Below are 14852 nucleotides of genomic sequence, written 5' to 3'. Positions count from 1 at the left end.
TTCTTTCTTTCTTTCTTTCTTTCTTTCTTTCTTTCTTTCTTTCTTTCTTTCTTTCTTTCTGGTTTTTTTGAGACAAGGTTTAATGGCGTGCGCCACCACCACCCAGCTTAAATTCAGTTTCTTAATACTGAATTATTAAGCATGTTAGGGGATGGAGAGATGGCTCAGTGGTAAAGGCTGCTTACCATTTATTTTTGCAAAGGACTTGGGTTAAGTCCTGAGCACCCACTCTGTAGCTCACAATCACCTGTTATTTCAGCTCCAGAGGATCCCATGCCCTCTTCTGGACTCCAAAGGCTTCTGCACACACATGGTGCACATAAACTCTGACATATATGCATACACATAAAATAATTAAAACAATTTTAAGAAGATCTTTTGTATGTGTGGCCTGGGAAAATAGTGTAATCTGTGCAGTGCTTACTGCAAGCACGGAGACCTAAGCTCTAGCTGCAGAACCGTGTAAAATATCTGGGCGTGTGGCCTGTACTTATAATCCTAGCACTGAGGCGCAGAGGGGGTGCAGATCCCTGGGACTGGCTAGGCAACCAGTTTCATCAGCAAGCCCTAGCCCGTGAGAGATGCTTCTTCAAAACAACAAAACTGAGGATGATAGGCGCCTGATGAATGGCACCAAGGGCATTCTCTGGCCTAAACACGCGCACACACGCACGCATGCCTGTATGTACACACAACCACACATATGTGCATATACATGAAGCTTTTGTAATTATCAAGGAGTCTGACTACAGTGTCATGTTTTGCCTTTACCTAGTTTTGGTTTCAGGATAGTGCTGCGTACTGAGTGGAGTGGGTTAGGTAGTTTGCCTCCCCTTTCCCATTGGCAGAATGGTCTGACCAGTACAGGGGTTAGCTCTTCCCAAGAGGGCTTTAGTATTGGCAGTGACCTCATCTGGTCCTGGGCCCTTTGTTGGAAGACGTGTTCTTCTTTCCTTCACTGACTGCTATGGGTCTTTTTGAGTTATTACAGTTACTTGGTTTAGTTTTAGCAGGCCCCATCTCTAGGATCATCCATGTCTAGACTCTTCTCTAGTCTTTGTGGAACCAGTTCTCAGAGTGCTCCCTGATCCTGGGCACCTCACTGAGTCTAGAATAAACATTCTTTTCATATTCAGTTCTATGATCCTTGGGTCCTTTCTTTTTCTGGTTACTGTTCAAAGAACCAACTCTGTCTGACTGGTTCATATGTTACTCTTAGTGCCTGTTTCATTAATTCCTGCTCTGATCTTGAATGCTGCTTTTGCGTTTGGCTGGCTCTTGTTTTTCTAACACTTTGAAGTATCCTGTTGGCTTTTTTACTTGAGAACTTTCTGATTTCTGTTATAAGCACTAAAGCTCTAAGCTTCTCACCAGAGCTGCTCTAGCGGAGGTCAAAGGTTCTGGAGATTGTGCATTTGCTTTCACTGGATTCTAGGAACTTCAAATGCCCTTCCTATGTCTTCAGCTATCCCATTGGTCATTCAAGCATGTACTGACAGGGAACTGGCATGATGGCTCAGTGGGTAATGGAATGTGCTGCCAAGCCTGATGGCCTCGGTTTAATCCCTGAAATCCATACAGTGGTAGGTGAGAAACAGCTCTTACACGTGCACTTCTACTCCTAACACACATACTACAGCACATGTGACCACACCTGAAATACATACATAAATGTTATATAGTGTGTATGGCTGAGTGTATGCACGCCTACGTACACATGCATGCAAACACGCACGCAAGCCCCCCCCCCCACACACACAGTGAGACGGCTCAGTGGGTAAAGGTACTCCCCTTCACGCCTGGAGACCTGAATACAAGCCCTAGAACCCATGTTAAGGTGGAATGAGAAAACAGACTCTATAAATTATCCTCTGACTTCCATATGTTTGCCAAATTACGTATGTCTGAGCACACACAGTAATAATAATAAAAATTTTAAGAGTGTATTCTCAGTCTTCACATATCTGTATATTTTCTATAGTTACTATTGCTACTGGTTTCTGGTTGTAGTAACTATAATCTGATAAGATATGGCAAACTTTTACTTCTTTCGTATTTGTCAAGACTTGTTTTCTGGTCTGTTTTAAGAGGTTTCTGGGGGTCACACAGCAGATCATATGTTTTGAATCTGTTAGATGGGCTATTCTGCAAATGCCTGCTATGTCCATTTGACCTGCAGTATAGCTTAAGTCTGAAGTTTTGTAGTTGTTCTTGCTGGTCTTCAGTTTAAATGACTTATGAAAAATTAGGGTCTTGAGTCATTCATTATCATTGCAGCAGGACCCATCTGACCTTTTAAAGATTTATTTATTTTTTATTTATATGAGTACATTGCAGCTGTACACACCAGAAGAGGGCATCGGATCCCATTAGAGATGGCTGTGAGCTACTATGTTGTTGCTGAGAACTGAACTCAGGACCTCTGGCAGAACAGTCAGTGCTGTTAACTGCTGAGCCATCTCCCCAGCCCCCATCTGACCGTCTACACTTCTGTGAAACTGAGAGCATGCTGAGACCAGGCCAGGTCCTATTCTAAGTCACTTCATATTGTGTAAAATACTGGCTTGTTACGCGGTACCTTGCCCTGACAGACTCCATTTTACAAACAGATTTGACTCCCATTTTGAGAATGGAAGATAATTACATGCAGCAGGTGGACTCACCAACACCACCCACAGCACAGACCGATGATGACTTATTCCTAGCAGGAGAAATGAAGCTAACCTACAAAGGAATAGGGGTGAACTGAGATAGCAGGGGCACAAGAGTGCATTAAAAACGTATCAGTAAAACCAGGCCCAAGAATGGATCAGACACGCCAGACCAAGAGAGGGTGTAACTCCTTCACGTGAACCCCATAAAATAGACTATTCCTACCATGGTCATGCCAGAGGCTTGCACAAACCTGTCATTTGTTACCTGGAATATGCATCAAGATACAGGTGGAGAAGACCCAGTCATCTCCCAGCTCGGTCCTCCACTGTGGACATGGCCCACTGCTATCCACTCATGCGTATGCATGTCCCTCTGGACTTAGCCCCCTGCTCCTTCCACACACTGGGTTTTGCTCTTGTGACCCCGCAGCTGGCTACATTTTCAGTTTCTACTCTGACTCTTTCACAGCCTGATCTTTTTTTTTTTTTTTTTTTTTGTTTTTCGAGACAGGGTTTCTCTGTATAGCTCTGGCTGTCCTGGAACTCACTCTGTAGACCAGGCTGGCCTTGAACTCAGAAATCTGCCTGCCTCTGCCTCCCAAGTGCTGGGATTAAAGGCGTGCGCCACCACGCCCGGCTACACAGCCTGATCTTTATAGCAACAGCTTCTTCCCTGAAGTTGGTTTGGATTTGTTATCTTATCAATATATTCATCTTATCTATAAACACTTATGCATCTTATCTCTATACATTTCAATCCACCCATTCCTGAAAAGTTCCTGTAGTACTACTGTATAGCTTCGTTACCTTGTATATGTTCTGCAAATCACATATATGTGTAGCTCTATATAGATACATTTATTGTATCCTGTGTGTTGATATGAGAGTTAATATTAGCAATTAAGATTTGAGTTAACATTAGTAATTAAGACTGGAATAAGAGAGCCTGCATTCACCTCAGCCAGACAGCTAAGGTAGGGAGACAGCTAAGGTAGGGAGACAATCCGGCAAACTGATGCAAGGAGTAGTGGACTGTTACTCAATAAACTCTTACACTATGGAAAAACACGTGTTCCTCCATTTTTCTGGCATACAGTACTCATGACAGAGTTCCTACGTTTGATGACTTATTCCCTTTATTAATATGGACATGGCTTTCTTTACCTGGTCAGATATAGCAGCACTTGTATGGTCAACCAATCTCCCTGGAAGGAGCCAGCACAAAGGGGCCTCGCTCTCTTGGGTACTGCCTCCCTCCTCCTGAGGCTGGGGCTTGCTTGCCCTCCCTGTCTCTTTCTGAAAGCCCCAGCATAGCCCAGCCCCAGTTCCTGACTGTTTTCACTGATCTAATAAACTAAGATAAAGAAGGTTCCAGCAATGCAGGCTGCAGACTTCAGAAAGAAACTGTCCCTTCAGGGGTAAGGCAATGGGGCCTGCTGGAAGGCAGGTTCTGTATTTTAGAACCAGTGTCTCTGGGCTTTTCTCTGTCAGCTCGCAGATCTACACGGGCATCCACACTGACAATGTCAAGAGTCAGAGTCTTCAGGCATCTGGTGCTCAGGGGTTAATGTCAGACTGCGGAGAGGCAGGCAAGAATGGGGTCTTGACAGTTCTGACACATGTGTCACATGAGAAAATGCAAAGCCTGCAGGGGAAGACCAGGAATGTCAGCATTTTTCTGGGGCAGCATTCTGCCTAACTATGAAAAGGTTTCTGCTGCCAGAGGGACTCTAATGGAGACAGCAAAATGTAAATGTATGCAAGAAGCTTGCTGGCTTAATTACCTAGTCCACTGATGTTACCATCAGAGAGAGTGCCCAGAGGCAGATGGCAGCATGCTTCAGAAAGGGAGAGCTTGCTAGGGCTTTGGGGGGTGGGGGAGGAGCAGCCCTGTAGCTGAGATCTGTAGTGGAGCAAGATCTGCCCAGCACTGTCCTCCCTTGCAAAGGAGTCCCTGCTGCCCTCTCCTGCTCCACTGCCTCTAACTCAGACTGCTCAGAATGAGGCCTCCTGTGCATGCCATAATATGCCTGAGGAACTGGTTGCCTTGCCTCCTACCTTGTTAGGAAACATTTTCATGGATGTTATATTATTCTTTAACTCTTCTACTATTTCTAGATGGGATAACAATATGAGGTTGCTAGACAGTGGTGGCACACGTCTTTAATCCCAGCACTCAGGAGACAGAGGCAGGTGGATTTCTGAGTTCGAGGCCAGTCTGGTCTACAAAGTGAGTTCCAGGACAGTCAGGGCTACACAGAGCCTGTCTCAAAAAACCAAGGGAAAAAAAAAAAACAATATGAGGAATTCAACAATAAAAATTATTGGCTTTTCTCACTAAAAAGTAAAGCTGAAGTAGGAAATTTGAAAAAAAAATAAGCCATTGGTGCTGTAAAGGACAAGGCTTTGATGCCCACCTACTTGCTAGTTTGTTCTGCTTCCCTTCTCCATGCTAACACACAGCAGTGTTTATGGCACAGTGGGCCACAGCAATCACCTCCTCAGTAGCCTGTTTTTATTTATTTTTTGATTTGTTTTTAATTTAGTGTTACATTAGGGAATATTTTGGTTTTGTTTTTATAAAATTTTAAGAGCCAATCCAATACTGTCCATTATTCACCTGGAAATGGTGGAACAGTAACTTTGAATGACCTGTAAATGACAGCCAAGATGCAGCATGCACAGGGTTACTGGCTGATGGCTAGCTCTTGTTAGAGGGATCAGCAACAATGGAAAGGACGCAGGTTAAAAAATCATGGGTCCTAGGGCTGGACAGTGGTTGTACGCACCTTTAATCCCAGAACTTTGGAGGTACAGACAGGCAGATCTCTGACTTTGAGGCCAGCCTGGTTTATAGAGCAAGTTTCAGAACAGCCAGGGCTACACAGACCAACTCTAGTATACAGTGACCTTGTGAGAGAGAGAGAGAGAGAGAGAGAGAGAGAGAGAGAGAGAGAAAAGAGCAGAGAAGAAAAGAGAAAAGAACAGAGAAGAGAAGAGAAGAGAAGAGAAGAGAAGAGAAGAGAAGAGAAGAGAAGAGAAGAGAAGAGAAGAGAAGAGAAGGGAGGGGAGGGGAGAAGAGAGGGGAGGGGAGGGGAGGGGAGGGCCCATCTGCCGCAGCTGTTCTACACTTGTCTTGGAAAAGAGTAGTATGTAATTAATAAGTTTTGTGAAGTAGTAAACAGGCCTATGATTAGGTGATGAGAAGAGATTTCTTCTGGGGTTTAGTACACTCTCCTGGACAAAGAACATGTCCCCTGTGGAGCCTAGGAAGCAGACCTCAGAGCTAGCTTTCTATCTTCACATATCCCACAGGAAAGCTTTGCAAAGCACCCCCTTTCCATGTGCCAGCCCAGAGAAGTTGTGAGAACCTGTCTTTTCTCAATGGCAGCACTGGCAGAAGCAGAGCCAACTACCTATTCACAGCTCCCCTCTCGTCGAGCCTCAAACACATTCTTTATATACCAGGCCTGGGTTTGAACATCCTAAATATACCGTGGTTTTATTTTAATTGTTAACCTAGTTTAATACCATTACCCTAGTCTGATCAAATAGCTACGAGCCAGCATCAGCTCCGTAGATTTCTGTAGAATGACATATCAGTAGGAGTATTTTGGTACGAATCAATCTCGTTACATTTTTCATTTAATTCAAGTATGTGGGGTTCTCTGTAGGCAGGATGCAATCCTGTTTATAGGCCTGCGGCCTTGGGAGGCCAGGGACTGTTTGCAGCAAGGAGCTCCCAGGAGAAAGGGCCGCATGCTTTCATTTCAGGGATTGGAGCGAAGAAAACACTGCCCACTCAGCAGAACAACTGCAGCTCAGGAGTCAGGGCCCTGGGAGGCAATGGAAAGCTTTGGAACCAAACATCAGTGGATCATTAAACCACTGTAGGTTAAAGTAACCAAGGAGACATATCAGAGAATACTATACGAAATGAAATGTTTTATGGAGTGTACATAAATGGTTCTGCATATACATGCATAATATAAGCTTGAGTTCCTAGGTTTGCATGCAAATGTATGGCAGGATTGGTAACCCTGAATTAAACTCAAGTGTGGTAAAAAGCTGATCTAGTGCTTGCTCTCCAATTATACTCAGTCGCTGTTTTACTGAGATAGGGTCTCTCTGTAGCTCAAGCTGCCCTTGAGCTCCCCTGAGTGAAAACTGCGATTACAGGCATATAGTGCCAGGCCAAGCTCTAAATTACAACAACAACAACAACAGGCAAGCTATGTGGTACATTCCTATAATCCCAGAACTCAGGAGATTGAGGCAAGAGAATTTTAAGTTCAATCCTGGGTCATATAGTGAAACCAGGAAAAATCAACAAGCCAAACAGAATTAAGAAAGCCCCAAACCCTCTTACCATGCATCATGGTCAAAAGTCTGACAGCTCTAGAATGACTACTACTCTATCAAGAGCTAGAGAGAGGGGGTGGGGGCTGTCCCTGACTTTGTAGTCTGCCTGTGGATCCTGTTCCCTACTGGACTGCCTTGTCTGGCCTCAATGGGAGAGGATGGGCCAGGGTGGGTTGGTAAAGGGGGGGGGGGGCAGGGACAGGAAGAGGGGCTGTAATGAGGGGGATACTGGGAGAAGGGGGGCTGTGATTGGGATGTAAAGTGAATAAATTAATTTATGGAAAAAGGTATAATTTTAAAATATATGGATTAGTCAACAGTTATTTTTGATTCTATAAGTAGGTATAAGAAGAAGTTACCCAAGCCTGACAGCTCTTTCGGCATTCCTTTTCTCATATAAAAATTGGGAAAGTTAATGGGACATTTCCCATCTTAAGTGGTTAATCAGTCTTACATAAAACTTATCTTCAGATTTTATTTTTCCATACTGTCACAGAAATTTAAAAGCCATCCTATCTCAGCAAATATTAAGATCAGCACTATTTTAATATATATACAATAAAACCTAAACATGAAAACAAGAGCCTAGTTCTAATGTAGCAAATGAACGTCACGTCAATAGTTTTTTCTCAGATCTTTACCAAAAGCTACTTGACAATGCCCTCAGAACGTTTACTGACCCAGCCTGGGTATCATTTGATCATGTGGCACAGCCTGCTATGTGTAGTGGTTTAAATGAAAATACCCTTCCCGAAAGTTCAGATATTTGAGCATGTGGTCCCACGTACGTGGAGCTTGGGCAGGCTCAGGAGGCGGGGCCTTGCTCCAGGCTTTGAGGTTAAAGCCCGACAGCGCCCCAGTGTGCTCGCTCAGATTCTGTCTCCCGCCTGTAGCTTGTGGCTCTGCCTCCCTGCTTTGCTGGACTTTTTTCCTCCAGAACCATAAACCAAAATAAACTCTTCCTTCTGTAAATTACCTTAGTCACGACGCTTTATCTTATCACCGTAACAGAAAAGTTACTACTAAACTGTATCACCATCTTACTCAAGGAAATGACTGCACAGTTATTTCAATGTGATTATTTTTACAGTTCGCACAGAACAACAGATTGGTTACCCTAGACCCTTACAAACTTTCAATTTAGTACAGAAATGGAATTTAACACAAAACTTAGAGATTTATTTATTTATTTTAAAGAACTTATCAGATCTAAAGAAGGCATACAGAATATTTCTGAAAAATACAGATCTCACGTGACGTTTTCTTGCAATTGTGGACATACGTGCAGTGATTCTCCACTGCAAAAATAGCAAAATTCAGGCTGTGCCACCGACACTGAAAAAGCAATTCTGTTGACTAGAAATGGGCAAGGTAAGGTGTACGCATGGTCCCTGTCGGCAATCCTGGCTCACTACTCGGCTATGACAGTGGCTTGATGATGTGAGAGAGCACAGCCTTCATCAGGAGGGCATACTACTCACTGACTAGTTTCCAAGACTGAGCCAGTTTTCAGAAAGCTTGTCACTGGACTCCACCTTGTCTCACAGGAATATGCCCAGGGATCACTGTGCTTTTGGACATTTGGTCAGTTTGTGTAAAAGCCTTCCATGTAGTATGTTGAACTCACAACATTGTTATACATGTTTACTATGAAGATCTTTCCAGCCTATAGGGTTGGCCACATTTTTAGTGTGATATTTTCTATGGGTTATTACGTGAAAAATCTGGAAATCTACCGAATAAATAGCCATATGAGCACTACCACCTTATGTTTAGCATCTACTACTGAAGTCATTAAGCTATGTGATGTTTTCAGAACAAAGTGTACGTAGTGGAAAGGACAACGTCACTAAGTTGCTATATTTTATTATATATCATTATATATAATTATGAACTAGCTCACTCTTCCCCCTTTGACCTGGTGGCCAGCTGCATCAGCCGAGCTCCCTAACCCATTCCCCAAGGTCACCACTGAACAGTTTTAGTCAATAGCTGTGTATGTTTATATTATATTCTATACTTTCCAAACTAGGTTGGATTGAAAATGTACATCAACAGCTGGGCCTAGTAGTGCATACTTTTAATTCCAGCACTCTGGAGGCAGAGGGAGGTGGACATAGATTCTGAGTTATAGGCTAGCCTGATCTACAAAGTGAATTCCAGGACAGCCAGGGCTCTGTTACACAGAGAAACCTTGCTCCAAAAACCAAAAACCAAAAAGAACAAAAATGTACATGAATAAAATTTTCAGAAAAAAATGCCTAAATTATAATGCATTTCCTAGTGTTTCTGCTTAATATGCTTCTGCAAAAATGGGAAGTTAAAAAGCACATATCAGCTCAACCTGTGAATCATAATTCAACAGAGAAAACATACATCTCCACTATGGTATTAGCTACTGTATACAATGCTAGATCGTTCCCTGATTTAAACAATAACATCTAAGATGATCCATCTCAGTGGCATTGTTAGAATATAAGTTGAATGTTGACAATGTCATAAAGCTTAACCCAAATAGGAGGAAAGGACTGACCCGCTAGTAAGATGACTCTCTTACAATAATAAAGAGTAAGGACTCACCTAAATGACCTCAGCATCCGATAGGACTTGCCCAGATCTGACACTCGCCTGCAAAGGGGGCCCACCGCCAACTCCATCTAAAACATGAAAAGAAAGTCCACAGCTTAAGCCGTCTGACACATGACCTGTATCTGTCAGTTTCCCTGAAATGAACAATGAAGAGAAGAGTGACTTATCTGGGCTCATAGCTTCTGAGGTGTCAGTCCATCAAGGTGTGGAGGGGCAGAATAGCTCACCAGGCGGTGGCCAGCAAACAGAGAATGCCTGTCCTGCTGGCATTCTTTCTTCCCTCTCAGCTGCAGCCTAGCTGTGGATGGCTGGACCTAGCTCAGGGCAGGCTCCTCCTTCAGGTAACCCTCTCTGGAAACACCCTCCTGTGCTTTACTGACCTCTTAGGACATTTGCAAGCCAATCAGTTGACAGATTAACCATTACTTTACCTCAATCTGGAAAAGTTGTGATCTTTTTAAACTTAATGTTAACTGCTATGAAACACGTTCTGGAAGCCACTTAAGTTTATTAAAAGGTAAAAATTTTAATGACATTTACACTTCTTACTAAAGAGGCCCAAATGAGATATTGAGATGTTGCTAAGTAAGAGAAGAAGTTCAAATTCTGTCTGTGATGGTTTGTATATGCTTGACCCAGGGAGTGGCACTATTAGAACCTGTGATCTTGTTGGAGTAGGTGTGGCCTTGGAGTAGATGTGGCACTGTGGGTATGGGCTTTAAGACCCTCCTCCTAGCTGCCTAGAAGCCAGTCTTCCACTAGCAGCCTTCAGATGAAGATGTAGAACTCTCAGCTCCGCCTGCACCATGCCTGCCTGGATACTGCCATGCTTCCCACCGTGAAGACAATGACTGAACCTCTGAACCTGTAACCTAGTTCCAAATATATGTTGTCCTTTATCTTGGCTGGGCGTGGTGGCGCACACCTTTAATCCCAGCATTTGGGAGGCAGAGGCAGGTGAATTTCTGAGTTCGAGGCAAGCCTGATCTACAAAGTGAGTTCCAGGACAGCCAGGGCTACACAGAGAAACCCTGTCTCGAAAAACCAAAAACCAAAAAGAAAAAAAAAGAAAGACTTACCTTGGTCATGGTGTCTGCTCACAGCAGTAAAACCCTATCTAAGACACTGTCTTTGTTGAAATATCAAGAGAAAAAAGCTTTCTAGACTATGCTCTGTATTCTATGTAGGCACTGCAAGTCTCCAAAGTTGATAGAACTGATGAAAATTTTTACCAGTCAGTATGGTCCAAGTGATTATAAAGTTTAGCTCTCAAGATTTCAGTGCCACGTAAGTGGCAGAATTCTAAACTATAGTCACTATAAGGTGACCTAGTCTTATCTCTGTAAATCAGGTGGAGATGATAATACATGCTTGGTATAATTACATAAGTTACACGTATAGGCTTTGCTTGCATGACACAGAAGTACTCAGTGCTAAGCTGGTACTGATACATGGCTCAGGGCTTAAGGACTCTTGGAGAGGAGCAGGGTTTAGCTCTCAGCACCCACATGGTGGCTCACAACCGCTTGTAACTCCTTTTCCAGGGATCTGGTACTGCCTTCTGTGTTCTGCAGGCACGCAGATGAAACATATATATACATGAAGGCAAATGCTCAAACACATAAAATGAAAACAAAATGGGTCTTTAAAAATTCTGAAATGATCAGTATTTAATTTTTTTCTTAAACTATTAAATTCATCTGTCCCCATGCAAAAAAAATCAGCAAATGTTGGTTTTACTTCTTTTTACTTTCCTCCTTTGACTGGAAATTCTACTTGACATTAACTGGCTCCTGGTTCTTTATCTACCACATGCTCATGCAAATTGTTTGCAGTTTCTGGTACTCAGAGGAAAATGGTCCTCCGAGCTGATTAAAACATGTGCTCCATATAAAAGCAAGGTTAGAAAGTGGCTGAGGGCAAATTATTCCCCACTAGTGCAGTGTCTTTATTTAAGAAGCACACAGGGAAGCGACAGTCACAAGATCCGCTCTTATGAAACAGCGCTCAACACTCCTTGCCAATGGGGGCCCCAGACCCTTAATCAATTATCATTTGTGAAGCAAATTCTACTCCCTACTCACAGCCAGGTACCACTGAAAAACCAGGAAAAATTCAGACCCCCTAGCACCAAGAATGTAGGTTATCCCGTTCAGTGACCCTGATCCAGGAACTGGCCGACCACAAAAGTTAGATTAAAATCTTGAGAACAATCTTGAGAAGCAGGGAGTTTCCCCTTGTGATTTTTAGTTTCCCCTTATGATTTTTCACTGGTATTTTCGGCATTTTCCAATAACGCCCTCCCTACCCCCTTGGGTTATGGTTTTTCCTTTAAATACCCCTTTTCCAGCTACTTGGGGCCAAACTCCTTTACCCCGTATGGGAAAAGAGTCGGCCCCAGCGCGCTGGTTCCTGTCAATAAACCTCATGCAATTGCAGCAAGGATGGTCTCTTGTGAGTTCTTGGGGGGGGGGGGGGTTGCGTCATCCCAAGACTTGAGTAAGGGTCTCCTCTCTTCTGGGGTCTTTCACCACATTATATGTGAGAATAAGGTAGAGAATTAGAAGTAGATTGTCTTTCTTTCAAGAATTCTCATATTTAGTGAAGGTTTTTTTTAAATGTAACTATTCAATAAGATCACAAACCATGTATGAATGTGTACATGAACACACAAATATCCATGCCCAAATAGCTTTATGATTTTGTTGAATATTAGTTGTATTGCTGAAATAAATACAGTACACATACAGATGTCCACAGACTTATTCCTAGGCTATGAGAGCACACTGAGAGGCCTGCAGTGGGTTCTGAGAAGTGCAGGGCAGCCTCCTTGAGATGCTTTAGTGTTAGGTCAGTGTCGATCTTTTGGTACAGAAGATTCAAAATAAACACCAAACATTCAGAATAAACACTCCGTGTCTTAAGGGGAAAATCTTACATGATTAGAAAACTCTAAAATACAAAGGCTAAAGAAATAAAAATTTAAAGAAGAAAACGCCAGCATTATTGTTGACAAGATAAGAACAGCTGGAGACCACTGTTCTCAAACCCCAAGTCAGGGCTAATGGGCTAGTCTTTGGGCCCTGGTCGGAGTTCTGGTTTCCATCAGAATGGAACAGTTACTTTGCATTGAACACAAGTAAGTATGTAATTGGTACAAGCTTCTGATTGGCTAATTCTATTCCACTAATAACTGTGGTGTACATATATGGGTTTCCAAGCACATATTCTGTGATGTAATTTCTATGACATACTCTGGTCATCTTTTTCTTCCTATTACCCTTGTGATTCCTTATATTAAAAGATCAAACCAAACAACCTTTGACCTAGCCCAGGAGTAAGACTAAATGTTAAAACAATTAAATAGCTATGGAAAAGTTCCTGTATGAAAGATTATCTCCTCAAATGACTGTGAGCTCTGCGGATTTCAAAGGCTAAATCTTTCAGATAAATTTTTAATCTATAATGACCCCGAGAGTCTGAAAAGTCATTTCCCTTTAAACACTGAAGTCCATGCTTAAAGGGGGAGTACTGTGCTAGAGGAGTCTGCAGGGTTACAGATGGACGCTCGGTGGTAGGCCTCTGGGCTGCTGCCCCGCCTGGCTGGCCCTGCCTGGCTCCTGCTCAGTACCCACCAGGCACTTGGTCAGCCACCACACCCATCTGCATGTTTCCGGGGCCTTTGTGCCCTGACAATGGTAAAGAGAAGAAAAGGCAAGAGGAGTCAGAACCAACAGTGGTTTGGTTTGCTTTCTAACTCATTTTTGAGGCAGTGTGGGAAAGATAAAAATGTACCCTTAAAGGGCACCAGAAAATGTATGAATAGAAACTGCTAGGAGCATCAGTAAAGAATTTAATTCCAACTTCAATATCTGTCCTTTCCCTCAGAGGAAAAAAGAGAGCTGAGTGAGGCGCAGGGGGATGGTGCTTCAGCAGACAGTGGGCACGTCTGCCCTGAGAGACTCAGCAGAACCCTGCGGGTGTGGACAAGCTCAGGGCTTTTTGAAATGTTGTGTGATTAGTGTAGACAAAGAGGCAATGTGGTCCCAGCAGGAAATTAATTACCTGTAGGAAGCCACCTCATGCTCATGACCTAATTCTTAGGGGACTGTATGCCGGGCACTTCCCTCAGTAAGAGCCCTCCAGATGGCAGCCTACAACTGCCTTTTCTCTGCACAGGCGCCCTGCGGAGGTCAGGATTGTTTCAAGAGTCCTTACAATGCTTCACTTATTGTCTTTACCTCTAAACTTCATGTCAAAATCTCCCCAAATTCCTTCTGTTGGCCTTTTCTTGAGCTCTGCTTTCAGCCAAACAGCAGGGACTTTCATCACAAGAACCCTTTTCAAAGTCACAGAGAACCCTGTGCTCTGGATTTGTGGCCTTGTTTAATTGTGATTACAAATTGACAGACCTTTCAATTCTGAGCCAGTTAAAAGGCTCTGGTCCCCAATGGCTGCCTGTGAGGCAGACACATTTCAGGGAAATGTTATTTGAGAGTTTTGACTAATCCAGAGAAAACATTTCCAACCAAACTGGACTCTGAAAGCTGGGGCTCACACACAATTACAGTTTTGATCTAGTGAAATAAAAAAAAAAAACCCAGTTCAAAGTTTAATTAGAAAGACAATGGAATGCTGATTCTGACCTTCTGAAATGTTTGCTAATACTACTGGGCACAAACACCGAGCTTCAACGTGTCTTTCCTGAGCCAGGCCAAGAGCAGTGGTAGGATCTTGTTAAACTGGGACACAGTGTGGAGCAGCGAATCAAGGGTTGGCCCAGGTGCTGAGCCTCCACAACTAAACCTACTGCACTGCACGGCTATAAAGTCCACTCAGCACAGAGAAAAACACGTTTCTAAACAGAAGAATCTGTCTAACATAAGTAACAGAGTTTCATTTATCCTAAGGAGGCAATATGTCTTTAAAAAGAAAGGGGGTGGGGGGCGCAGATACAATTCTGAGTGCTGCAGCTCACCCCACCACTGGAGGCTGTGCACTGTGAGCCAGGGTTAGCTGCAGTGGGGGGCTGCCATCTTTCAAGAGAACACATCATTACAATAAGCAAGCCTCCCTTTCCTACCGCACTCACTCTGGCCATCTCCTGCTCAGCTGCCACTCTAATTGGACTTGAAGTGCTGCCTCCAGGAAAGTGACTCAAGAACCAGCTGGAGAAGAATGCAAATAAGCTGGTGGGGGAGGGAGCCAGCAGAGGAGGAGGAGGAGGAGGAGGAGGAGGAGGAGGAG

The 14852-nt window shown here is 43.5% G+C and overlaps 1 protein-coding gene across 1 annotated transcript in view; it reads right to left on the bottom strand.

Annotated features, from left to right (window-relative positions):
• The window catches only part of Cog5 (component of oligomeric golgi complex 5), a 287917-nt gene that overhangs the window by 27267 nt on the left and 245798 nt on the right, over window positions 1–14852 (bottom strand). Inside the window, exon 19 of the mRNA XM_021202362.2 lies at window positions 9597–9673. Coding sequence (XP_021058021.1) covers window positions 9597–9673 — 77 coding nt within the window. The remainder of the gene's footprint in view (window positions 1–9596; window positions 9674–14852) is intronic.

The sequence above is a fragment of the Mus pahari genome, chromosome 7, assembly GCF_900095145.1.
Source record: "Mus pahari chromosome 7, PAHARI_EIJ_v1.1, whole genome shotgun sequence".
In the NCBI taxonomy this organism is placed as follows: domain Eukaryota; kingdom Metazoa; phylum Chordata; class Mammalia; order Rodentia; family Muridae; genus Mus; species Mus pahari.
Note: the sequence above shows the minus strand (reverse complement) of the source record. Positions and strands in the feature narration are given on the sequence as shown.